General features: G+C 35.9%; 1 protein-coding gene across 2 annotated transcripts; it reads left to right on the top strand.

Annotated features, from left to right (window-relative positions):
• Positions 1–20,907: 20,907 nt before the first annotated feature.
• LOC140881566 (katanin p60 ATPase-containing subunit A1) lies at positions 20,908–27,518 on the top strand. Of its 2 annotated transcripts, none has more exons than XM_073286976.1 (7): positions 20,908–21,191; positions 21,601–22,075; positions 24,411–24,614; positions 25,562–25,720; positions 26,479–26,651; positions 26,785–26,872; positions 27,048–27,518. In XM_073286976.1, the coding sequence occupies exons 1-7, from the start codon at positions 21,070–21,072 to the stop codon at positions 27,327–27,329; spliced, it is 1,503 nt and encodes a 500-aa protein (XP_073143077.1). In that variant the 5' UTR covers positions 20,908–21,069; the 3' UTR covers positions 27,330–27,518. The 2 variants fall into 2 exon arrangements, with proteins under 2 accessions (XP_073143077.1, XP_073143076.1); XM_073286975.1 differs by having other exon boundaries at positions 25,562–25,806; positions 26,493–26,651.
• Positions 27,519–27,590: the final 72 nt, after the last annotated feature.

Raw genomic sequence — 27,590 nt, 5'->3', positions numbered from 1 at the left:
TGTGAAGTTACCAAAAAGCTCTTCTCCTCTCATGATTTGGGCCATTTTCACTTGGGTCATTCAAGGAAATAAATATGCAGATTTTCTCATTTGTGGAGACACACATAAAATGAGCCACTTGCCATCCTTTGGAAAATTTATTTGTTTTTAACAAGGCTATCATATAAAATATTTTAAATTTCTTTTCCAATTTTTTTTATTAAAAAAAAATTTGACCGAGTGTGTCACTTTCTTAATGTTGATATACAAAATTATTACGTTATCTTGGTGTAATAATTGCATACTTACACAAAAATTGAGAAAATCGACCTGCTTATCTCTCTAGCGGCCACGCACACGCATTACATGTGTAATATAATTATGTTCTATTGTTCTATCATCATATAATGAAATGCAAATGCAAGTATAGGGAGTCAAAGATAATTTGGTTGAGAAGTTGAGAATGAGTGATGAAATGCAAAGAGTAAGGGATAATTTGGTTGAGAAGTTGAGGAGAAAACGTGTGTATTGGAGGTTAATGGGTCTTCAAATTTACACAATAATCCAAAAAAGTTATTATTTTTAATTATTGATATGAATGATATATTATGCAAATCACACAAAAATAGCAAATATAGTTTCTTTGATCTCCTTTTGTTTTATTAAATAGTAAGAGATATATTAAAAAATATATATATTATACATATGTTAAAAGAAAAAAAATTATTCTGACATGTGTTGGGTTTTTTAGCCCCGCAAGCAACCCATGTTTCCGACCTGAAAGGAATTTTTTAAAGAGAAACCTAATAAGCTTTCATTAGAGCTGTAGCTAATCCGCTGTTCCTATTGACTGTTTAAGAGTAAGGCTTATCGGATTAGGAAGCTTGAAAAGGCTGAGGCACCAGTAAGTAACGTAAACGTAGTTGGTAAGGCTTTCAGGTGTCCGGTTTCGTCTAGTTTTGTTAAGCAGATTCAATACCCTCGATTCAACGAAACTCATCGAATTTAGTTGTGTAAATCCGATGAATTAGAAAACCATTTGCAATTCGATACACGTTACTATTTCAATGTGAAATGGTCGCATGCTGCATGTGACGTATTTTTTAACCACAATAAAAAGATTACAATCTCTTATTTTTATTCTTATACTTTTAAGCCTAGCTGGTACTGGGCGATTTGCCTTTTTGAGGAAGAAATTAAAAAATGGCAGTTTTCTTTCGATGACTATTTGAAAAACAATGACTTGAAAAACACAAATATAGATGTGCGGGAGCTAAGAATTTTTCTATGGAATTAAGTCTTATGAGTTATGATTCTCAAGTTTGAAAAACATGGGTGGAAATGGTAAAAATATCTGCGAATGCTGAAGAAAATGACTTAAAGTTACATGTATCAATTATCATACTTGGGACTCTAGTGATAGAAGATGAATTTCTCCTTACGATAAGTCTAAGACTTTCTTGATTTGCCAACGCTGTTATATATACATTGTAATTCCAGTGATACATGTTTCTATTTGATAGAATTCTATGATATAGTCTTTTTTGTTTGACAATAAACTTGTAATATTATTAAAGAGGATCAATGTCCCTGGTTACAAGTTTTACCAATCAAATAAAAAAAAAACTATCATTCTTTCAAACAAAAAACAGAGTGAGAATGCTAAAAAATGAAACTTGAATCTAACTCATCCCAGAAGCTAGCTTTAAGTGAGGGAAGGGTGGGATTGTCATTGTCTATATAAAGGACTCCTAGGTATTTACTCAATCGACATGAAACACAAATTAACACACCAACACACCCCTCTCACGCCCAAGAATGGACTCCTAGGATATTTACTCAATCGACGTGAAACACAAATTAACACACCAACACACCCCTCTCACACCCAAGAATGAAACGACTGGAGCATGAAAACATTAACGGGTGGCCCAACTATGAGATGGATGACCCAATTATGGGCAGTTCAATACATACAGCGGGTTTGAACTCTAATACCATTTAAAAAATGAAACTTGGACTTAACTTACTTCGAAAGCTAGCTCAAGGGGGGAGTGTTGTTCTTGTCTATATAAAAGGCTCCAAGATATTTATCCAACTGATGTGGAACACAAATTAACACACCAACAGAGAACAAGTAGCAAACAAGCTATCACATGTGCAAATGTATTCACCATACGTCTAACATGATTCAGAGTTGAGTTGTTATGCTGATCCAAAAGTTTTCTGATATTTTATGTGAAAGATCTAATATAGCTAAGGTCCTCTCCTAGCTAAGTTACTTCTTGCAACACTAAAATAGAGTCCAAGTTAAGAGTTGAGTTGGTATGCTGATCCAAAAGTCGTCTGATATCTTCTGCAAAGGATCCAACATAGCTAAAGTCCTCTGGCCGCGTGACTTCTTGCAACGCTAAAAGAGAGTCCGAGTTAAGTTGGTTTATTTTAAGAATTGCTCTCGCATAATCCTAATTCCATCATCGATTGCTTCAAGATGAGCAAAGACAACAGAGAGTTGTTTTTTAATCGTCTTCCCAAAAGCCAACGTAGGTTGGCCCTCGTGATCTCGTACAACTTCACCGACTGCAAAGCTATTGGGGTTTTCATTAAGCCACATCAACATCCAATCTCAAATGGTTAACAGGTGGTGCCAACCAAGTCCTTGAGGAGGGAGATGAGATACCAATTCCCGAATATCATAAAAACGAGCCTCGAGCAGCCTGAATTTCACGTAACAAAACCTCGCTCTAGTCTTCAATTTACCTTCCTGCTTCGATTTTTTTTTTACTATGCATAAGATTGATCAGTATCTCTCTCCATATCGCATAAGTGTGCATTTCAAAGAATTTGGACTCATCTTTGCTTTGATTTTCCTCCATCCAAATAAAAAAATCAAAATACATCCAAGAAGAATAGGTGTCTCAGCAGTGACCAAGAACAAGTTTATTTTTCAGCAAAGTTTAATAACCGGGCACAAAAATGGAGAGTGACTTCTAGAATCATAGCCAAATTGACAAAGCGGACGAATTCCAAATGTCAGGGCATGGTGAGCCATCTAGTTAACTGATGTTGGGATAATATGTGAGAAGGGAAAATTCGGTGCAATAGCTAGTCGTTCCATTGTCCATATCCGATAAGAATGTTAACCATACAATGAGTCATTGGGTTTTGTGAAGGAGACAGTTGAACTTCCGCACCAGGAACCCAACGGTCTGCAAAAGCAGCAATTTGTTCCCCATTTCCCACATGCCAATACAACCCATTTTCCAAAAGAGATTAAATCCATAATATTGATCTCCATATGCATGATGGATTACTTCGCAACCATAATATCTTGACATCGGAAGTACCTTGCTTTGAAAATACGTGAAACTAGTGATTCAGGGTTAAAAATGATATCTCATATTTTTTTTGCCGGTAGGATTATTAAAAGGCTCAATATGGCGAAAACCCATCCTACCTATGCATTTTGGCTTAAAAAGTTATTTCCAAGATTTCCATTTTATTATTCTTTCCTTTGTTTTCACCCCCACCAAATTTCGAACTCTCATTTTCTATCTCCTCATAAATTGATTTCGGGAATATGAAAAAATGACATGGCATATGTGGGGATCCATTGCACCACGTATTTTATCAGTCTCTTTACCTCCTAGAGAGAAATGTTTCCTTTCCCATCCTTATAAACACTTGACCACCATATCCACAAGGTTCCAGAGCTTAAGGTTCATTTTCTTAACAGAGGAGATGAGGAGGCCCATATATACTTCATGCCTCTGCACAACCAGAATAGATAACATTTTTTTGATAGTATTTGACATCTTTTCATTAGTGTTTGGGCTAAAAGATAATGACGGATTCTTGAATTTTATTAGTTTTGCACCGATGTTTTCTCATATAAATCCAAGCAGGTACAAACCCCTTCACAATTCTCCATAGTTTCCAGCTTGAAAAACAGGAGAATATCCTTTGCAAATAAAAAGTGGGTATTCGAAGGACAAGTAGAGCAATTAGAACACTAGTTATGAGCTGACGTGCTTCAAAAGAAAGGAGTACCGAAGATAGACCATAAGCACATAGGAAAATAATCAAGGGGAAAGTGAGTCTCGATGTCTCAACCATCTGTTCGAAAAGTTTCCCAAACAACTCGTCGTTTTAAAAAAAAAAGTGTTTCACTGTGCGGATGCATCACGTCACCATATCAACCCAATCAAATGAGAATCATAGACTAAGCATAATAACTTAAAGAAAACTTTACTCACCTTTATCATAGGATTTACTTATGTATGGTTTCAGGGCCGTATAGTCCGTTTGTTCATATTTCCTACCATGGATCCGGTTAAGTGTCTCAATGCGCAGAATAATATTGTAGTGAGGAATCACCTACTAACAGAGACTTTAACATGCAATCAACAATAATCAAAGATAACTACGGAAAAATTAAATCAAATTCTAACCCGACAGTATACAACGAGTAAAATAACTGGAACCAGAAATAATATACAACCCAATAAAAAATCCAATGTAAAATAAGATCAATCCTAACTAACACTGCTAGCATCAACTGAGACCAAAACCCCTAGTCGCCAACTATCATTGATCTCAAAACCTAGGCAACCTGCAACCGCCCCGACGAATGGGGTGTTCAAAGAAATACACGGACGTGAGCGATAACAACACTCAGTACAAAATTATGAGTATACACATGCTATGAATGCTAATGTAAATGGACGGTTACCGAAAACCTATCACGGTCAAAACTCTGCTCGATCAAGGGGCGCCTTGGTGTGTAGTACGCTTGCCTGTTGCATCAGAAGGTGGCTCACATGCCGGAAAGAAACTGTGGATATCGGTGACTTCATACCGTAATCCAAGGGGTCCAACCATCCACTCAAGAAATCGGGGCTGAGCGACCCCACTACAGATTATATCAAGGTACATGCTCAATATGATAATGTATGTAACATAATAAATATGACATAATATACACATGTAAACCATGACATATAAACAAGCATATAGAACATGCATACTCAATCAGGATATCTCGGATAGTAAGTCCATACCTCAAACTGGCCTAGTTGTACAATTGTCTACAGTCCAAGCCTACAAGACAAGATAATAACATATCACTTATTGCTTACTAAAAACCTTAACTAGACTAATAGCTACTCACTGAAGCTAATCAGAGTCTAGTATTATACCTGCATTTGTCGTCAGCCCTTTGATGTCAAACTCTAGACATAACTTTGCTACGATCCCAGTAGCGCCTCGCTATCGACTGACCCTCAAAAAGATGACTAAAAGCCTTAAAACTAGGGAGAGAGAGAGAGAGAGAGAGAGAGAGAGAGAGAGAGAGAGAGAGAGAGAAGTGATTGGTGCGGTTTACAAATGAGAGTCTCGGACCCTATTTATAGACCAAGTTTGGATCTTCCGATTGCAAGTTCGGATGTTTCGATCGCCTTATCGGAGCTTTCGATCACTGTCCACCGAACACTTGTCTCTTGATTGGACAATACACTGCTACCGAAATTGTTTGGACCTTCCGAATGCACCCTTGTCAAATCATCAATTAGAAACCCTTATCTGGATGTCGGAGGAAATTTTGGATCTTTCGAACTCAGGATCAGAGATTCCAAACTCAATTCTTGCTTCCGAAGGGTTCGTAACCACCGATCTAATCTTGGATCAAGTTCGGACTTTCCGAACTACTTGAACACTCTAAACCCTCCGGATCATTTTTGAACTCCGGATCATTTTCGAATGTCTTGAATCTGATTTTATACTTATTAATCTCAATCAAGGATTTTTTAATCATGTTTTAACCATTCTAAACATGCTTAGACATTTAATTTCTTAATTTGGAAATCGTGCCACTACATTCTCCCCACCTTAAGAGATTTCATCCTCGAAATCAGGTCTTGGTCAACCCTGAGAATGTGCCCACAAAATGATTCCCAAAATTGATGATTAATCGCTGGTCTAAACCAAAAGTAAAATTTATCCTCCCAAAATCGATATACCCTGACGAATACATATACGTTCTGATCCCTTACTGGACTACACCATCCAAAAATACTGAACTTGGAACTTAGTCTGATCAAAACACATCTTTGAGATTTCACCGTATCTGACACTGAAGTCTCTTTTTATTAAGCTCTTCTACGCTAGAGATTCACAGATTCATATGCTAACTGATTAGCTAAGGCTAGTGAACAAGTTTACTCTAAATTCCTTGTTCCAGCATGTTCAGGCTCTGTTTTTCAATGCTGCGCGCGCGCGCGTGTTTCGGCGTCAGTTTTGTTCCGAAAAGTCCTATTTTGTGAAGGAAATTAATTGGTACAAGTTCCGGACCATATAAATAGAAGATATAACATATTTTTGAGGGTTCCGAAGTTCCAGAAGGCAGACAACACAGAGGAGGCAGCTACAAGGCTTGGGAGAGAAGATTTCTTCTTTTCTTTTCTTCTTCTTATTTTTATTTTTGAATTATTATTTTAATTATAGAGTAGTTTGTTTTCAACCAAGACGGCGTGATTGGGCTGAACAAATTCATGTAGAAAACTTGGATGTTTGTTTGAGATTTTTCAGAGTTGATTTTATTTTATTGATTGTCAGATTTATATTTTTCTTGTGAATAATCTGATCAACTGTTTGCTTGCATGTTAATCGATTCCAAGTCGACAGAGGAGGTATTGATTTTGATCACTTTGATAATCAACATATTGTAAAACCGACTAGAAATAGAATTCGATTTCAGTGTGCGGTTTGGGTGTAAACTGAATTTTCATAAATATTTAATGCATTCAAATTTGATTAGAATTACGAAAGATTAGTTCATCAATATTTGAATAGGTTTGATTGTTCTAGAAATAGACTTTTGAACAAATTAGGAGAATTCTCGTGTATTAAGATTAAATCTGAGTCCTGAATCGACTACATGTTACATGATTTGTTCGGTACCTACGTGTGTCTTGGTTGTCTCATTTTAATTATTTTTATCTTCAGTTATTTTAATTCTTATTTCTTTAGAAGTTTTTATTTTAAATTCTTATTTTATTTAAATCAAATTGTTTTTTTATGATTTTGTCTAGATTAAGCTAAATAATTAATTCTTGAAAATTGACTGCAGTCCCTGTGGGATCGATACTTGGAATCTCAGTCCACTTTACTATTACTTGACGTGGTACGCTTGCCAGCAGATTCATATCACACCGATTTAGCCGGTCAAGTTTTTGGCACCGTTGCCGGGGACTGTTTAGTTAATATTAGGATAGATTATTTGCTTGAGACAATATATTTTATTATTTTTAGTTTTTTGTTATTTATTTTTAATTTCATTATTTTTTACTTGTGAGGTACTTGGAGATGGATTATCGACAGGTGTTCACAAGGTTTGGCCAACAATACTCAGAGCCATTCTATGCTGTTTGGGGGAGATTCAATGATTTGGCGAATAGATTTCGATGACATAATTTTTCGAACTACACGCTCACTCAGATTTTTTAAGGTGCTTTGGATTAAACTACAAGAAGTTGGGTAGATGATGGAGCTTTTGCAACTGGCAGTCACTTGTTCAACAGAGATGAAAACAGTGTGATGCATTTGTTAAAAGATATGGCAGATTTCGACTACCATTGGCATTGTGATCCTTCATTGCGAGGTTGGAGTCACAAATATCCTCCAGAATTCAACTCCACAAATTTTGCGAACCAACCACCAGAGCATCAAGAAGAGTGTGTAGGATATTTTGAGGATCATGTGGCTCATTTGGAGAATTTTGTGAAAAGGCGGGAAGAGACAAACCAGTTCTTCGAAAGCCGCATCAAATTTTTGAGTCTTTTGGATGAACAGATTGCGCTTCATAGAGAACCAATTTCTGAAATCTGCCAAGAGCGTGAAGTAATTGAGCGAGAGCATGAGGAAATAATTTTTGAAGAATCTTCTTGTGAGGATGAATCAAAAGTGATAATGGAGGAGGAAGAAACATACAAGGCTACATATTTTACCTCGTCAATGGTCGTTCCATGTACACCGTTAGAAGATTTTATCTTGCCATTGACGTCACCTCTAGCATATTCCATCCTCTATGACCTTCAGCCTAGATTCAGGGTCTCCTTCCAAAAGAAAAATTTCAGACCAAGTGTTGTTGGACCGACGAGCTTACAAAGTATATATCACGCCAAGCTTGAGGGCAAAGGAAATCAAGACCCATACATAGAGTCGTATGATTCTTACTATGGGCGGCAACCGCTCTTTGATGGTTGCTTCTGCATAGTCAGGCTGTAGACTATAAACTTAGCGCTGACTGAGAGGCAACCTAGTGATTTTATTTTTCTTTTTAGTTTCTTTTTGAGTAATTTTATTTTTTTTTCTTTTCCTTATTTTATTTTTTCTTCTTTCCCATGTCAGTTTGCCATGTCTGTTGATATACCCAGTCTACTGATGTCGCCCCAAACAGATGTGCCGAGCAGGACGATCAAGATGAATCTATAACCAGGGGAGTGTTATTTTTGTTTTCATTGTGTTTTTTTTTCTTGCATTTGTGTGTTTGTTCATGCATTCTGTTCATTGTTCTTAAGCATTGAGGGCAATGCTTTGGATAAGTAGGGGGGGGGGGGGGTAGACTAGTTTATTTTATTGTTTGTTGTGTTTGTGTTGCATTAGTAATGTTTTGTGTTAGTTTGCATCTATTTTCATTTTTGTTTTTTTTTTTTGTGTTGCATGAGTAGGATGAGTCATAATAGTCGATGATGATAGAGTTGTGAAAAAAAAATTAGAAAATGTTGCTTTTGATTGAACATGAGAAACTGTTGGTTGAATCGTGAATATTTTTAAGCACACATGTTAGACTGGTGTAGTGTAGCGATGTAATTGATGATGTTCGTGTTTGTTGACCATTGCACGACAATAGGTGTTTGTTGTTCATGATAGTGCTTTGGATTCTTGATAGTTGTTAGACATTGCATGAATGATCTTGGGCGTACCTATAAAATTTTTGAAAAATCTTTTGTTGAAAATTAAGTTAACTCCATCCGGGTTACGAGCAGAGATTGAAATCCTAATCTCTTGTTCTTGACTAAGTATGCGGATTCCATGGGGTTTAAAATTTGAAATTTTAAAATAACAATTCCATCCGGGCTTGGACAATGATTGAAATCCTAATATTTGTTCAATAGCTAAGTTTGCGGGTTAAATGATATTGATGCTCCATCCGGGCTATAAACGAGGGGATTGAAATTCGAATCCTATCTTAGTTATAGCTAAGTTTGCGGGTAATTATTGGGGCTTATTAAAAATACCGGGTGAAAAATCCGGAGGTACGTAATTAATCTCAAGAAAATGCATGTTTTTGTTTGGGATTCTTGAGATGATGGAGTGCTGGATTGTGATACTTGCACTGAATTGTCATAGGTCGCTAAGCATTCTTAGGACAGATTCTTTTGAAGTTGCATGAAACTGGAATGACATGACACACACACACGTTTACGTTAAACTGACAGTGTATTGTGAACAATCAGAAGTTTTGTGGTTATTGGTTGTTGAATTTGAAACTTATCGGAGGCTATGTTGTTCATGATTCATTCTTACTTATGTCGTTGTTTGCATATTGTGTTTTTGCATGTCTTGCTCGAGGGCGAACAAGGTTTAAGTATGGGGGTGTTGATAAATGCATTTTGTGTGCATTATTTCGTGATAGGTTTTTATCTATTTTGTGTGCATTCATATTGTTTTTATGTATTTTTATGTGTTTCAGTGCATGTATGTGTATTTCACTCCTCGGGTTAATTTTGTAGGAAAATGAATTGTTGAAGAGTGAATTACGGAGCAGCTTTGTTCAAAAAATCAAATTTATTTTTAGAGAAATCCAAATCCGATCTCCACTGTTCAGAATGCATTCAAGATGTTTTGAAGCTGCTGTCCAAATTTCAGCTCGATCCGACGGCTAGATCTCGAGATATGAATTTTTCAAAATCGTCGCTCGCAGAAGAATTTTAGTGTTGCGCGCGCGCGAGTTTCATGTTCAAGCTCTGTTTTTTAATGCTGCGTGCACGTGAGGTCTATCCCCCGCTCGCGCGCGTGTTTCGGCGTCAGTTTTGTTCCAAAAAATCCTATTTTGTGAAGGAAATTAATTGGTACAAGTTTCGGACCATATAAATAGAAGATATAACATATTTTTTAGGATTCCGAAGTTCCAGAAGGCAGACAACACAGAGAAGGAAGCTACAAGGCTTGGGAGAGAAAATTTCTTCTTTTCTTTTCTTTTCTTCTTCTTATTTTTATTTTTGAATTATTATTTTAATTATTGAGTAGTTTGTTTTCAACCAAGATGGCGTGATTGAGCCGAACAAATTCATGTAGAAAACTTGGATGTTTGTTTGGGATTTTTCAGAGTTGATTTTATTTTATTGATTGTCAGATTTATATTTTTCTTGTGAATAGTCTGATCAACTGTTTGCTTGCATGTTAATCGATTCCAAGTCGACAGAGGAGGTATTGATTTTGATCACTTTGATAATCAACATATTGTAAAATCGACTAGAAATAGAATTCGGTTTCAGTGTGCGGTTTGGGTGTAAACTGAATTTTCATAAATATTTAATGCATTCAAATTTGATTAGAATTACGAAAGATTAGTTCATCAATATTTGAATAGGTTTGATTGTTCTAGAAATAGACTTTTGAACAAATTAGGAGAATTCCCGTGAATTAAGATTAAATCTGAGTCTTGAATCAACTACATGTTACATGATTTGTTCGGTACCTACGTGTGTCTTGGTTGTCTCGTTTTAATTATTTTTATCTTCAGTTATTTTAATTCTTATTTCTTTAGAAGTTTTTATTTTAAATTCTTATTTTATTTTAATCAAATTGCTTTTTATGATTTTGTCTAGATTAAGATAAATAATTAATTCTTGAGAATTGACTGCAGTCCCTGTGGAATCGATACTTGGACTTTCAGTCCAGTTTACTATTACTTGACCTGGTACGCTTGCCAGTCGATTCATATCACACCGATTTATCCAGTCAATCCTCTAACAATTACACTTATAATCGTGGGCACACCAAAATTTTTGAAAAATTGAAATCGATATGAATTTTTGAACAAATTCAACTCCATACGGGTCATGATGAGGAATTGAAATCCTAATTACCTTGTTAGTGCCTAAGTTGCGGATTCAATGGGGTTGCAATTTATAAGAATTAAAAATTTTAATTTTTTAAAACTAATAACAACTCCATCTGGGTTTTGGGCATGAGATTGAAATCCTAATCGAGATGTCCGAAACTAAGTTTGAGGGTTCAATGGGGTTGATGCTCCATCCGGACTATAGACGAGGAGATTGAAATTCCAATCCTGTCAAATTTATAGCTAAGTATGCGGGTAATTATCGGGGCTTTTAAAAAAAATGGGTGTAAAATCCAGAGGTGCGTAATTAATTATCTCAAGGAACGTGTGTTTTGTTAGAGGTAATTGGGAGGAATGGATGCATGAGAGTGACTCTTGCACTGATGTGTTATTAGGTCGCTAAGCAGTCTTAAAACGGATTCTTTCTAAGTTGCATTAGTTGGAATAACATCGCACACACACGTTCACGCTAAATCGAGGGTGTATTGTGGAAAGTTGAGGGTGTTTTTAAGTTTGGAAGTGACTTCTCTGAGGCGAATTCTCATGAATTTTTCCTACTTTATTGTTTTGTCATTTTGTTGTGTTTGTTGCATTGTCTGTCTTGCTCGAGGGCGAGCAAGAGTTAAGTATTGGGGAATTGATAACTGTGTGTGAGAAGAAGCCGATAAAGAAGAAGAAGGCGCTTCTGCGAGAAGATGGTGCAAGTGCGCATGGTCTGTGCGTGAGAAATTTGTGAGACAGAAAACGCCTCGCTCGAGCGCAACGAGCGATCGCGAATTACAAAAAAAAAAAGATTTTCAAAAATTAAAAATTTTAACTTTTCGGGCTTTATTTTATGGGCTTTCAAAGACATATAAATAAGAGACATCAAAACGTGAGAAGGGGTTCCGAATATCAGATCGCACGAGAACAGAGAGAGACGACGGCTAGGGCTCGGGATTGAAGGTTCCTCCCTCAGTTTTTCTTCCTTTCTTCTTTGATTTTTATTTCATGATTAAAAACTTTGTTTAAATCATGTTTGCATTTATTGAGTAGTTGTTTTTATTCGATTGAAGCCGCGAGATTGGGCCGAACAGATTATTGTCGAACACCTGGATGTTTATTTATAATTTTTTATTTCTATCAAAGTTATTGATTGTTGGATTTATATTTTGTTCTTTTAAATAACATGATCAATTATTTACTTTCTTGTTAATTGATTCCGAGTCGACATATTAGGAATTGATTTTGATCGCTCCAATAATTTATATATGGTTAAACCGACTAAAAATAAGTATTCGGTTTCAGTATGCGGTTTTAGGTGAAAACTGAATTCTCATAGTTCCTAATGCATTTGAGTTTGATTAGAATTATGGAAATTAATCCATCATAACTTAAATAGGTTTAACAAATTCTACACATAGACTGTTAAACAGATTAGGAGAATTCACCGTGATTTAGATTAAAATTGGATCTTAGATTTTGCCACGTGTTTGCATAATTTGTTCGGTATCTTTGTGCGCCTTGATCGAGTCTTTATTAATTGAATTCATTACCCAAATCCTTTGCTGTGTTTTTGTTTGTTTAGTTATTAATTTATTTCTGAATTTTTAGTTTAATCGAATTTATTAAATCGCTCTTTTATTTATTAGTCTAGATTAAGTTTAAATAATTATATTTTGGTATTCATAAAAATCTGTCCCTGTGGGTTTGACACTTTGACTCTCTGTCCATTTTCTATAACTTGACCTGGTACACTAGCCAGTAATTATTTTAAATCAGTCAGGCACGCTGGAGCACAACAATTTGCGCTCCAGCGTGACAGATGTGCGCAATTAAAATTGCGCAGATCCCCTTTCTTTATCTTTTCAATTCTTTTCCCTTTCTTCTCAAAACCCTATGCCCCCTCCTATATCTCTTACTTTTCCTTCCTACAACTCGCAGGCCTTTCATCTATTGTCATTGACCGCTAAAATCGGTGTGATATAAATATACTGGCAAGCGTACCAGGTAAAGTAATAGTAAAGTGGACAAAGATTCCAAGTGTCGAACCCACAGAGACTGAATCTATGATCACCAAAATATATTTATTTTCACCTAATCTAGATCAAACAATAAAATTGATTTGATTGAATTAATCAAAATAAAACTACTAATTAAATTAATTAATAGAATAAACTAAAGTACAAACGCATCAGAGATTTACGTGATAAATTCAATAAAGAAATATTCGATCAAGGACTCACGTAGGTACATAACAAGTCATGCAACAAGATGCCAATTTGAAATTCAGATTTAAATCTTACATTACGGTGAATTCTCCTAAATTGTTTAAAGGTATATTTTTATAACAATTAAACATATTCAAATGTTGAAGGATCAATCTTTCATAATTCAAATCAACTTCGAATGCATTTAGAATTGTGAGAACTTAGTTTGCACCTAAATCCGCACAATGAAATCGAATACTATTTCTAGTCAATTTAACCTTGTGTTGATAAATAAAGTGATCTAAATCAATTCCTCCTCTGTCGACTTAGAATCAATTAACTTGCAAGTAAAAACTGGACAGATCGTTCACAAGACAAATTTAAATTCAAAAATCAATAATCATAAAATCAAATCCGAAAAATCCCAGACAACAATCATGTTTTTTACATGAACTTGTTCGGCTCAATCATGTGGCCTTGATAAAAAATAAAAGAATACTCGAAGTTTAACATTATTTCAAATCAAAGTCTTCAAGAAAAATTAAAATTAAAAGAAAAAGAGAAGAAAAGAAGAATATTTGTAGCCGCCTCCTTGCCTATCAAAAATGTCCAGAAAAACTTCATATGATGGTAAATAAGCTATATATACGCCTAGAATCTTCAAAAGATAGTATCCATATCGAGCAAGAATTTTCAAAATTAAAAACTCTGCACGCCTGTCTCGCTCGAGTGGAAGAAACACTCACTCGAGCGAGACAACTTCTGCCTTATTCGCAATTTTCCACCTCGCTCGAGCGCAAGAAACACGCGCTCGAGCGAGAAAGTCTTTGGAGTATTCTTTCATTCCGGGCTCCCTCGAGCGGCAGAAACATGCGCTTGTGCGAGAGACTTTCTATCCAAATTTTCTAATTGTCATGAATTTTCCTACAAAACAAACCAGGAGAGATATTATGCAGACTAATGTATGAAATATACTTAAACTACTTAAAAACATGAATATTGACACATGAATGTATGCAAACTAACAATTAAACAACACAAAAATATGCATACAAAACACACTTATCAGTCATCAAGAAGCAACATACCGCCAAAGAAAGAAGATTTCTACAACCCATGCTTCCTTTTCTTCCTCCATCATCGTCGTAAATTTTGTCTGCGAGGAAGCCAAAGCGAGGTACGATCATGCCAAAGTCAATAGAAAACCCATACTTGAGAGGGATATAAACCTGGAGAAGCGCAATTTGCATATTTACGCTCGCTCGTGGGGAATGTTTTGCATACAAACAAAGGCTGCCATTGTACCCATCGTGCGTGAATTCTATGCCAATGCGGCCAAGCGTACTGATGGCAGGGCAATTGTGCGAGGTAAGATGGTTGATTTTGATGTCGATACTATAAACCAGTTGTTAGAGACTCCACCCGTTGAGGATAGTGAATACCAAGCTTTGAAAGCGAACCCAGAATATCCCATGATTATTAAAGTTATGCGTTTTGAGGGAGCCACTTGGCATGACCCGATTACATTTTCACATTTTCCTGAGAAGTTTCTATTGATGGAACCGGCCCTTTGGTATGCATTTTTGACGAGATGATTAATTCCGGTTCTCCATACAAGCGATGTTCACAAGAACAGGGCTGTGCTGTTGTATGCTTTGGTGCACCAATGACCGATCAATGTTGGTAACCTGATATATAGGGATTTGTACTCTTCAATTCACACACCCAACATCGGATTGTTCTTCCCATCTCTCGTTTTTTAATTGTGTGCCAAAGCGGGAGTAGTATTTCGAGATGATGAAGAGTGGCTCCAACCTATGAAGCCAATTGACGAGTCAACCTTTAGTGAAAAACTGGAGCAGCGCACCAAGAATTTCAACGCCGGACCTAACGGAAAGCCACGGGTACCTATAGAGCCACAGCCTTGTCGCCGCACAGTAACCTCCACCGTTAATGAGTTATATGCTTGGGCTCAGCATTAGAATGAGTGCCAGAATGTCACCTCCGCCCACCTAAAAAAATATGGATACTTTGATCCGGGGCATGGCCACTCACTTTGGGATGGACCCTGCGGTTTATCCTGCGTCACCGTCCTACCCGCCACCATTTCATTTCCAGTATTCCGCCCCAGCACACGCTCCACCCGAAGAGCAAGAGGACCTTTAGTTAGGGGAGTTCTGTCTTTCCTTTTATTTTTCTTCTTTTTGTTTCCTGTTCTGCTTTTTGTTTGGTATTTGTTTTCTCTTTATTTGTTTGTCTGCGTTGTGCATGCTTGTTTTCTTTCGCATTTAGGAGTTAGTTTTTGTAAGCATTGAGGACACTGCTATGTTTAGTTTGGGGAGGGGGTTATTATTTTTGTTGAGTAGCATAACTTTTTTTTTTTCCATGCATGTCTAGTGTCAAATCCGGATGAAACCATAAAAGCCAATGATGATTAGGGAGAAAATTTTTGAAATTGTAGCCTTTGAAATAACAGAGACCTTTGGATTGATTGTGAATATTCCATTGCACTATAGTTAAACCGGTGAAGTGCACTAAGAAAGACAAAATTTCAATGGCTAGATCATTGCACGACACTAGGGGTTAGCGAACTCGAATTGCTACTTTGTGATTTCATTTGTTTCATTCTACTGATACACTAATGATTTTGGAATTTTTTTTTAAAAAGTGGAGTGATCCATAGCATACTATTGAAAAATTATTTCTTGCAAAAAGAACTAAAAAAATGATAATATAACTCCATCCAGGCTAGTCACGGGGATTGAAATCCTAATCCCTAAGTTTAAGCTAAGTTTTCGGATTAAATGGGGTTGAATAAACCGGGTGTAAAATTCGGTGGTGCGTAAATTTCTATCTACGGATCATTCATTTGTGTCATTACTCTTACAATTCCAAAGGAGGTGTAAAGGTAGACATAACTAGAGAGAAAGTGTACATGAGTGGGAGATTTACCTTGATGTGTCATTTAGATCAATTAGCTCAAGTAGGCGGAGTCTATTCGAGGTGCATAACACTGGAGCCACTACACATACACACACACTCATGTTCACATGAAAATCTAAAAGGGATATAATGATTTAACTCAAAGGCAGTGAAGTTATCTGAGGCTTGAAAAATATGAGTTCATCTATAAGTTTGTGTGTTGCTTTGTTTTGTTTTGTGTTTTCATAATAGTTTGTAACCTATTTTACTCGAGGGAGAGCAAAAGTTTAGTTTGGGGAGGTTGATAGGGGTCATTTTTACATGTTTTATTGCATTGTTTTTGCATTGATTTCTGCTTTTGTTTTGCATATTTATGTGTAATTAGCTTCGTTTGTGTTGCATTTTCTTTTGTCATCATGCATTCAGTTCACTCCCTTGATTTTATTGGTTAAATTGTAGGAAAATAAAGAAATTTTGTGTGTGGAGAAACAGACGAGCAAGAAGAGAAAATTGGCCTAGTAGACGCGCTGAGAAAAAATTTCCAGTAGCAGGCAAGTAGAGGCGCGCTCGAGCGCGCGTGCCGAAGAAAAATCAGTAAGCAGAATAAAAGATCGCGCTCGAGCGCAACTTATCATGCTTGAGCGCGAGTTCGATAAGGAAATTTATATTCTGAAGAATCTTAGAATGGAAGGAGTCTTGAACCGTATCAAAAGTAAGGAAACACACGTTATTGAGGGTTATGCAAGATTAGAGAGAGGCGACGGCCGCTGCTGAAGAGTGGGGGCTTTATTAAGAGTTTTCTGAAATTTTTATTTCTACTATTTTTCAATAGATTCCTGGAAAACATTGTGATTGAAGTTTAATATGAATTTGAGTAGCTAAATCTTATATTTTTTGAAATTTAGGGGATCTTACCCCCGAAACACATGTGTGTATGGCTGACACAATTATGAAAATTCCCGACTCTTCCCGATTCCCAACCCGCTCTTGTCCCGAATTTTTTTCGTCCCGAACTTTTCCCGATCCGATCAATTTTAGGATCGGGATCGAGTAGGCAACTCTACCCGACGGTATTCCCGACCCGACCCGACCTGACTCGAATATATTAATAATATTTTTTAATTAAAAAAATAGATTTTTTTTTATAATTTTCAATTTTAATATTAATGTTTTATAATTATCTACAATATAATTATTTTTTAATATTTATATTTATCTTTTTTAATATTAACATTGAGTTATAAATTTTTATTTTATTTTTTTATTATTCTGAATAATTATATGTTTTTATTGTATTAATCAAATAATTATTTAGTTTTTTGTAATGTACTAAGAAAATGTTTTAGTTTTTAATGGTTATATACAAAAAAATTTTAATTTATTTGTAATGTACTAAGAAATTCATTGAGTGTCTTCATAATTTTTTTTAAAAAAATTTCATAAATTTTTTTTTTTTAAAAAATATTGTTCGGGATTACCCTCTCCCGACCCGACGGGATCCCGAACATTCGGGTCTCAAAATTTTCGGGTGCGGGATCGGAAAAAAAAATATCACAATTCTTATCGGGACGGAAATCGGGTAAGGGGGTTACGGGACGGGTCCCGACCCGATCCTTCCCCTACATGTGTGTGATTGAATATTTTGGACGAATTGATTTTCTATCTTACAAGTATTTGATTTTGCCATTGATTTGTTTGTCTATGTTGATGAATAGCTAGCTTTATCATAATCTCGTATGTTGTGAATTATATAGAGATAGATTCATAATTAAGACGAGTGACACGATCCGTGGACTTACAATATGCATAGAGATATTATATTGAGTACGTGTTGATAACCATAGGCTTGTAGGTTGAAAGTTACGGGATTTCAAAGAACACAAAACAATCGGTAATGATAAATAATCGGAGAGATTTGATTATTTCATCAACTTGAATTAGGTTGGCATAAATCAAGAGAGAGTGTCGATAATTTAGGAAATTCTGTTACAAATATTGTCTTTTGTTGATAATTCTTGTTATAAATCACTATAAAAATTTACGTTACTTTGATGAGAGAATTTTGATAAGTGAATTATTGTTGAAATAGTCATTGTAAACGATATTCGTACTTAGTGTTTTAAAAATCGGACCGGACCGGCCGGTTCAACCGGAAACCGATCACTGGTTCGATCCGGAATATCCCTAAAAACCGTTTTAATGGTTCAACCGCTCAGAACCGGTCAAGAACCGGTCAAAACCGATCGAACCGGCCAAGAACCGGTCCCAAGAATCGGCCAGAAAACCGGTTGAACCGGTTTTCAATTTTTTTTTTAAAATTGTTTTTTTTAATTTTAAAATCTTAATTTAATATTTTATTATATATATACACATGATTATTTGAAATTTGTACTTCGTTAAAAATATTATTTTTCTATTATTATATTTTTTTAATTAATTAATTTATTTTTAAAAATATAGTATATATAACTATAATTAATATTTTGAATATATTTATATAGTTATTTATTTTTTAAACTATGATAAATATAATTTTGTTTATTTATATACGTCTGTTAGATTTTTAAAATTTAAAAGATATTATTAATTATATTATATTATATAAACGGTTTTTCGGTCCGACCGTCCGGTTAAAACGGTCGAACCGGTTGGACCATTTTTCTAAGGTAGACCGGTGAAAATATTGCTCGTACTCAATAACTTTTAATATAACTTGATTCGTGCACTTGCGATAAATTCGAGCGGAATTGAGAGATATTTATATTGATTTTCAGTGTTAGTTTTGCTCGTTCAGGATGCAACCCTAGATCTATCAAATCTCAATGTGATGGGATAAGATTTTCATCTCCATGATCTAGATTAATCTAGCCCATCTAATAGTTTGGATCACACCCACTATTGAACCATCGTGATCCTTCATCACGACCCTTCGATCTAATGGCCTCCAATGCTGCCATTTCACTGTTCTAGTGGCGCCTATTCTGCCACGACATCATCCAATGAGTGCAAATTTCACCTATCCTTGCGCCTGCGGACTCGGATCCAATCGGGGCGTTGCACTTCCCTCACTCTCGGTTGGCCTGAACACACTAATTGACTTGAACATAACAATAATCCATATTACAAAACTCTATGTAAGAAAGATATGAAAGTCATATACTTCCAAATGCAGGACAAAGTTCCCTTATTCCTTTAGTACATTGAAATTAGTTTTAATTGTCAGCTTCAATAATTAATTTCCCATTCATCCAAAATGATTTTGAGTAAATTAATATTTTAAAAATATTTACTCGAAATATAGATTCTAATTTTCAAGTCACTTTTGATATTATTGGAGGAATCATCCTCGATTAATTTTCGAAAGTTAATTGGTCTCAAACCCCATTTTTCAACATTTATATGCTTTTGGATGGTTACATCATGTGTTGTATGTGTTGAACGTGAAAACCTCATGTTAGAAGTATTTGTAAGGTTTTTCTAGTATGAGATATGACACTGGTGACAAAAGCGAATAGAGACTAGCTAGCCGAATATGGAAAGCTGAAATGTTTTCGAATGCATTGGGAGTTTATTTCGAGTACGGGGGCACTGACCCGAGGGAAAAAAAATTCTTCTTATGTTCTTGTGGTGTTGATGTTTTCCTCTAATATATATAACATAATACTAACAATGGTTGCACACATATTTACACGTGTAACTCAATATCCACTTAGCAAGTGCATAGATTTAACAGATTTTAAAATTGTAAGGTGATTGTTGTTTTCTCTGCTTATTTATGTATCCTTGTTTTCAAAAGAGAGTGAGGTGGTTAGATGCAGTCATACCACAACCCAAAGACAGTTAGAAGTTAGAATTACTATCTCAAATTTAATAATATAGATAAATAGTATCTTCATCTCACTTATTTAGATTTGTGTGTATTTTCAGGTTTAATGATATTAATACAATAGAGATAAATTGGTAAAAGAGTGAAAATACAACATTAAATGAATAACCGGAACAGAGAAAATAATAAGGTAAATATGAGCCCATTATCAGGTTTGTTTGGATATTGATAAGAAATGAGATTTGGAATTTAACTGGAATTGAAATTGGAACTAGAATTGAAATTGAAATTGGCTTTCAAATCCATGGAATTGAAATTCTATTTTGGTATTTGGTTAGAATAAGAATTTAAAATATAATAGTGTGAATTGATAATATAAATTTTTAGATAATGATATTTTGTACAATTTGCAAAAAAGACTTGAAATATAGGAGTATATTATATAAATATAATTTTTTAAAAAAATTATTCAAGTCTTACGAAATCCCACAAAACCCAAAAAAATTTATAAGAATTTCATTCAATTAGATAAAATCCCATAAAATCTCATCAAATACAAATCCGATTTTGAAAATATTTTTTATAATTTCAAATACTATCGGATCCCTTAAAAATTCGGTTTGGGCTATGCTCTACCGGATGTTCTTCACCCTGTGGGATCTTGGCCCTTTACTGGCCCGGACCCACACAAATTTGTGTGGATACCAGGCTAATGAAGGGCAGATGCTGCATAGGTGAAGCACATCCGGTGCAGTATAGCCAGGGCCTGAAAATTCACGATTCCAAAAACACTGGGTACGCCCGACCCGTTTTTTTTAAAGTTCAATGACGAAATGGTAAATTCACAATAGGTCCATCATCCGACGTCGTGTCTTCCCACCCACCGAAAATGCAAGCTAAAGAAATCCTCGAGTTGTCTCCTGCTTGCTGTTGAAATTGAATTACATTTCCCACCTTCTGAATTTCTCTGCTAATATGAAACTCTGAATCCCTGCACAAAATTTGTGCAATAGCAAGAAGGTTTAAAAATGGCAGTCGCGTCTTTGGTGGGGTTGCAAGATCATGTCAAGTTGGCCAGAGAGTATGCGATGGAAGGACTTTATGATACTTCCATAATCTTCTTCGATGGCGCTGTTGCTCAGATCAACAAGTAATCTTTCCTCTGTTTATTGGACAGTGGGGTTTTTTTTAAAAAAAATTGTTAGTTGTATGCACAGATGTGATGATAAGCTTTTCGGATCGTTATATTTTACTCTATTTGAGTAAATGGAAAAATGAGTGAGATGTCAATGAGTGGGGATGAAGAATGCATTTTGAGGGAGTGGTTAGTAGTTCATAGATTATAATGATATATTAGAGGGCTGGAATTATTGTATTTCTGCAGAAGTTTTTGTTCATTTTGTGAGCTAATGCAATTGATAAGGGAGGCAAACAATTTATTTATTTATCTTTTAAAATAAATATTTAAGTTGAATTTATTGAAATAGCTCAACTGATTGAGATCTCGTGTAAAATTCCTTTGTTTGTTCCTTCTCCTCCATCCTCTTCAATCTTCTCAGGCATTTAAATACAGTTGATGATTCTTTGCTTCGTACCAAATGGATGAATGTAAAGAAAGCAATTTTAGAAGAAACAGAGGTCGTGAAGCAATTGGATGCTGAGAAAAGGTCTTTCAAGGAGGTTCCTGTTGGTAGGCGACCTAATTCACCGCCCATTTCAATCAAATCATCGTTTGTATTTCAACCATTGGATGAATACCCATCATCATCTGGTGCGCCAATGGATGACCCTGATGTGTGGAGGCCTCCTACTCGTGACCCTACGGGTAGAAGACCTGCAAGAGGTGGTCAAGTAGGCATCAGAAAGTCTCCACAAGATGGTGCTTGGGCTCGTGGAGCTTCCACAAGAGCAGGAACAAATGGCCGAGGAGGAAAGACAGGCGTTTCTAGTAAGGCCAATACGGGACTTAGAGCATCGACAGCTGGAAAGAAAGCTTCTGGGAAATCCACGACCTCTGGGAAACCTGATTCTATAGTAAGTTATTATTCTAGTTATTGCAGTTTGTTTTATTCAGTCTTTCTTCTTGCTCGTAAAATTGTGCTTCTAGTCGTACAGGCTACTTAACAATGCTCTAGTTTAGAAGAAAATAAATTTGAAATTGATTATTAGTTCCTTTGTGATCTCGCAAGTATAAGGGACTAGAAAAACTACTTTGAACTTCCTATTGATTTAAGCATAAGTATGACTGGTGATTAATGGCACACCAGAATGTAGAAACGGAAATACCCGAACTAGCACTCATATCTTCTGAGTAAGAATTGCTTTTGTTGCTCATTAACATTGCTTTTTTTGGAAAAATGTAGACCTACAACATGAAGGGTGCATTTGGTAGAAATGATAACGCGAGGATTGTTTCATAATACGGCATTATCCCGTGTTGGGTTGCAAATTGTGAGCGTGGTTCTAAATACTATTCCAGAGTGATAATTTTAAAGTTGCCCATGGTGCTTTGTGTAATAAAAAAAAATTGAATTACAGAGGATAAGTGAGATGAAAAGCTGACCCAATTATCCACATCTATGGTAGCTGTGGCATTGGTGTTGGCTGGAAGATCTGCAGCGGTGAAAAAGATGAATGGTGAAACATGGTTGATGTGGAACTGTGGAAGGCACAAAAATACTGGTTTTGGAAGCAGGTCTAATGGTGGGAATTATTTTAATGTCCCAGTTCTCTATTCAAACTAAAATCTAACTAGATTCTAGAGATCACTACATTTTATGTGGTTTTCATTTTGTCTTAACATTATTCCATGCTGTCCCGTATCTTTGCACCTAACCTATTTTATTTTTTACCACAAATCTTAATCCCTAATTTAATACTTCATACTCAAATTTGGCAACATGATCTCAACATTTTCACATTCCCTACCTCTCTGTTTCACATATTTTTGGGGCTTGCAGAAGACATAAAAACTACGTGGGCCGTTCAAAGTATTGTTTTCAATGAAAGTTTCGGAAAAGAGGAAAAACTGAAGATAAGAGTTTATATAAGAAAAGCACGAGAAAAATTGAGGTGGTGGAAATAGATTAAAGGAATTGGGAAAAGGGATCACAGAAAATGAATGGTCTTTACGCATGTGCTAGAATGGAAGGAGATGTGAAAGAGAGAGAAATGAAGATATTGTGGGTAAATGAATACTTAAAAGTTACAAAACTAAAAGTATGTGATGGATCATGAACGCATCACCTGTTCCTGGGACTTCCATGCCACATGTCTATACACGTGCATGGCCCTTTCAAGAAGCAGCCGTAGGGGGTTGCAATTTCTGATTTTGTCCATGCAGATTGGATAGGCTAGGATATTTTTTTAATTATTTTGAATTTTAATTCTCAGGGTCTCGGTTTAGGATAGGAATAAGAGGATTTTATCCTCGATTTTGGTTTATCTTTAGGTTGTTTTGTCAGGTTGGAGTCTTGTGTTTTTAAAGCATTTTCAGTGAATCAATAAAACAATTTGCACTTTTCTCACTAAAAACAATCTGAAGACTCGAGGTTCTCTTGCTAATCGAGCTTCAAATTTACACCACCATCATAGGTCCTCAAGGGAGAAAGGTCAACAAGAAGGGCGATCTTTCCGAATTGAAAGACCTCACCATTCATCATCCCGTGACGAGAACCATAACTCAGAAACATAACAAAGTATTTATTTTTATGAGGGCAAAGTTGTCAACACACATAAAAATTGTAAATTTCATATCCAATCAAATAATTATTACATGATTTTGGTTATAAAAAGTTATATTATCTGTAACTAAGTTGTAATCACGCTTTTATCCCTTAGCCAGGTCAGTTTCTGATTGCATTTAATTGTGACAAAGGCATGGTTATGGGTTCTATACTTGGATGGCTTGGTGAGATACTCAAGCCAATCTAGTATGCAAGTTGAGTTTGAACAGTGTTTAGATGATCATGCTATATTCAAACATTCGAATGTTGGAAAACAGATTTCATATTTGAAACTAATGTTATTGACACTATATTTTTGGTAATTTTATATTTGTTGAGAGGTTGTCATACCACCTGTTTATTGTAATGTTCCCACTTCTCGGTTGATGCTGCTTTTGTTCTATTTCTTTGGCCATTATTTCCTTTGATACCTTAAAGTGATTCCTGCTTGGAGAAAGTTCACGGGTCATGTTCAATTTTCCTCGGCTCTAAGTGTAACTTATGTTTTTAAGAGATGTCCTCACATTCAGCATCATGTAATCAGGGAATTGAAAACCATTCTCGGGAACTTGATTATTGGTTTTGTATGCTTTCAATATTTTTTATACTTTTAGCTGATATTTCATTTCACTTGTGATTGTTAGAACGGTGACCGTGACACTGAGGATGGAAAACCCAAAAAGGTGCAGTATGAAGGGCCCGACTCTGACTTGGCTGCTATGCTTGAAAGGGATGTATTGGATTCTAGTCCAGGTGTTAGGTGGGATGATGTTGCTGGGCTGAGTGAAGCAAAAAGACTTTTAGAGGAAGCTGTGGTTCTTCCACTCTGGATGCCTGAATATTTCCAGGTATTAGAAATTGGATAGAAATTGATTCTCTTCTATGATTTTTATTTCTTATAACCTCATAAATAGTCAGTTTTAAAGCTGAAGGTTTCTGTTTTGAAATCGGGGGTTTCGGTTCTGGTTGAAGGTAGAATCTGAATAGAACCGCTTGGGTATGGATTTGCTTTCGATTCCTGATATTTTTTTTTCCAATTTGTTTACGATCTGATAAATCTAAATCTTTAAATTTAGTGGTTAAGAAAAACTAACTTAATGGTTTGCGAGGTAATCAAACTAATTAATCTAATATTTAACAATTTTACCAAAAAATGTTATAGATATTCTATTATTTGTTAAAAAATAAAAGTAGGGGCTAAATTTAATTTATTTTTTACAAATCAAGTAGTTTAGTTTTATAAATTAAGTTTTCTGTATGCTCTGTGACCTTAAAACTTAAGATGAATTTATAATTCAGCTTACGGTTCCACACAATTCTTTTTTCAGACTTGGTTCCGATTTCCTATTTCTTGGAAACGGAACAAAATCATGAGCATCAGTTCTGTTTCCTGTTTTGGAACAGTTCGATTTTGGTTTGGGAAGATGGTTCAAGGAATCCGGGGTCGGGTCTACTCGGCAAAGCCATTCTTAAACTTTTATTTTCTCATTATTGTACATGGTTAGCTCTGTCATCCTGAAATCTTTGACATTTGTAATGCATTCTAAATGGTAGGCGGATGGATAGTGCTTGGTGTCAGCTTTTTATTCGTTGCTTATTAAAGTTCCATGTCAAGTTATAAAAAGCTTTGACTTTTGTTTTTTTGTGAAATGTGATTGGACTTGTCAATATAGTGGACTGGTGTCGTCTACATGCTGTTTTGTGTACTCTTTAAAATCATTGTTAGTTTATCAAGTGTGAGAATATTTCATGCATGGGCTTATTTAGTTCAACCTTAAAATATCTTTGCTTGCAGGGAATTAGGAGGCCGTGGAAAGGTGTACTCATGTTTGGCCCTCCTGGTACTGGGAAGACACTGCTTGCCAAAGCAGTTGCAACTGAGTGTGGCACTACATTTTTCAACGTTTCCTCTGCTACACTGGCTTCAAAATGGCGTGGAGAAAGTGAGAGAATGGTCCGTTGCTTGTTTGATCTTGCACGGGCTTATGCTCCAAGTACAATTTTTATAGATGAGATTGATTCTCTTTGCAATGCTCGAGGGTAAGATTTTGAAGTATGTTACTCATACCATGAGTGCGGCCATTACTACGAGATTCTTCTAGGCAAGCTAACCCTCTCAGTAAGGTTATTGAGCATTATGTGAGTTGTCCGTCAGAATGTATGCTACATTTGAAGATGATCATCTTTTCCCTATAACCCACTAAATTATGTATTTCGGTTCATATGGTCTGCATAGCTTGTGATTCTATAAAATAGCCTTTCCATTTCCTAACGTGGTAGCCTTGATAATGAAACTGGAAACTGGTGAAGTGCAGTCATTTCCATGAAACAGATGAATGGCTTTGCTTTCAGACTTTTAACTCTATTTTTTGTGGCATGCTTCTGGAGAAATCTCAGCTGTCATACTTGACATCTAGTTTGAACTCTGTTATGGACTAGAGTTTCATGGGCTTTCTTATTAGTTTTGATAGATTGGATTGAGGCTCAAGAGTCTCAAGCCCTCTAGATGCGTAAATGAAGAGGAATAAAACGTGGGAGTTGTAGTTTGTTAGGGATATTCTGTTATTCTGGATTTTGTAACTAGCTGTGGCTAGGGAATTACTAGCAATTTTGGGTAGGGTTTACAGAGCTTGCTCTGGGATTTATATATTTTATATTGAATTTCTTCGTATAATTTGGGTTCATAACAAACTCTTCATGATGTGTGGGCAGTTTCAATCTTTCAGGGCTTCGGGAGAACATGAATCATCCAGAAGGGTGAAATCTGAACTTCTAGTTCAGGTAGACGGTGTCAATGCTTCTTCCACCAATGAAGATGGTACTCGCAAGATTGTGATGGTTTTAGCAGCTACAAATTTCCCTTGGGATATAGACGAGGCCTTGAGGTCGTATCTTACTTTATTCTCTCTTTTTTCTCAGGCAGGATTTATCATTGATGTCCACAATAGATAGATGTGTGGTTTAAAAGCATTCTAGATAGGACTGGTCACTTTGTCTGATTCATCTATATATATGCAGGAGGCGATTGGAAAAACGAATATACATCCCGCTCCCAAATTTTGAGTCTCGCAAGGAGCTGATACGCATCAATTTGAAAACTGTTGAGGTAATATCTTAAGGATGAATGTTGTCTCCCGTTAATTTTTACCCTGAGATAATACTCACTGCAAAGTGGCATTGATTCATTGGACACTATCTTGGACTGTATTCCAAATCTACCAGTACTGCCCAGTTAACTATATTCTACTTGTGGACTGAATGCGTGGGTTTTTCACTGTCAGGTTGCTGCAGATGTGGATATTGATGAAGTGGCACGTAAGACTGAAGGATACAGTGGAGACGATCTGACAAATGTTTGTCGGGACGCTTCATTGAATGGCATGAGGCGCAAGATAGCTGGAAAGACACGAGATGAGATCAAGAACATGTCCAAGGACGAGATATCAAAAGATCCTGTTGCCATGTGCGACTTCATGGAAGCTATAGCCAAAGTCCAACCGAGTGTTTCTGCTGCTGATATTGAAAAGCACGAAAAGTGGTTTTCTGAATTCGGATCGGCATAGGTAATTCAACTAGTAATCAGGGGTTTACTAGCAGGGAACTAGCAGTTGCTCCGTCCCTCTGTTTCCTGCAACGTTTTCTTGTTTGGCAGTAAAACAGTGGACATAACATATACATATGCCAGTGTTTTGTTGTGTGGTGTTGTGAGAGATGAACCATCTAATATCTATCTTTCCAAATAAATTGATGCGTAATTACATATACTACTTATTGAAATATCGAGATTACTAAGAACTATTCATGGAAAAAAATGATTTCATTTT

This window comes from Henckelia pumila, chromosome 2, assembly GCF_033568475.1.
Source record: "Henckelia pumila isolate YLH828 chromosome 2, ASM3356847v2, whole genome shotgun sequence".
In the NCBI taxonomy this organism is placed as follows: Eukaryota; Viridiplantae; Streptophyta; class Magnoliopsida; order Lamiales; family Gesneriaceae; genus Henckelia; species Henckelia pumila.
Note: the sequence above shows the minus strand (reverse complement) of the source record. Positions and strands in the feature narration are given on the sequence as shown.

Excerpts from the sequence above, each read along its gene's own strand:
- LOC140881566 (XM_073286975.1), top strand. The coding sequence starts at position 21,070 with ATGGCAGTCGCGTCTTTGGTGGGGTTGCAAGATCATGTCAAGTTGGCC. Across the intron at positions 21,192-21,600 it reads GCTGTTGCTCAGATCAACAA|GCATTTAAATACAGTTGATG; the intron begins GTAATCTTTCCT and ends CAATCTTCTCAG. Across the intron at positions 22,076-24,410 it reads CTGGGAAACCTGATTCTATA|AACGGTGACCGTGACACTGA; the intron begins GTAAGTTATTAT and ends TGTGATTGTTAG.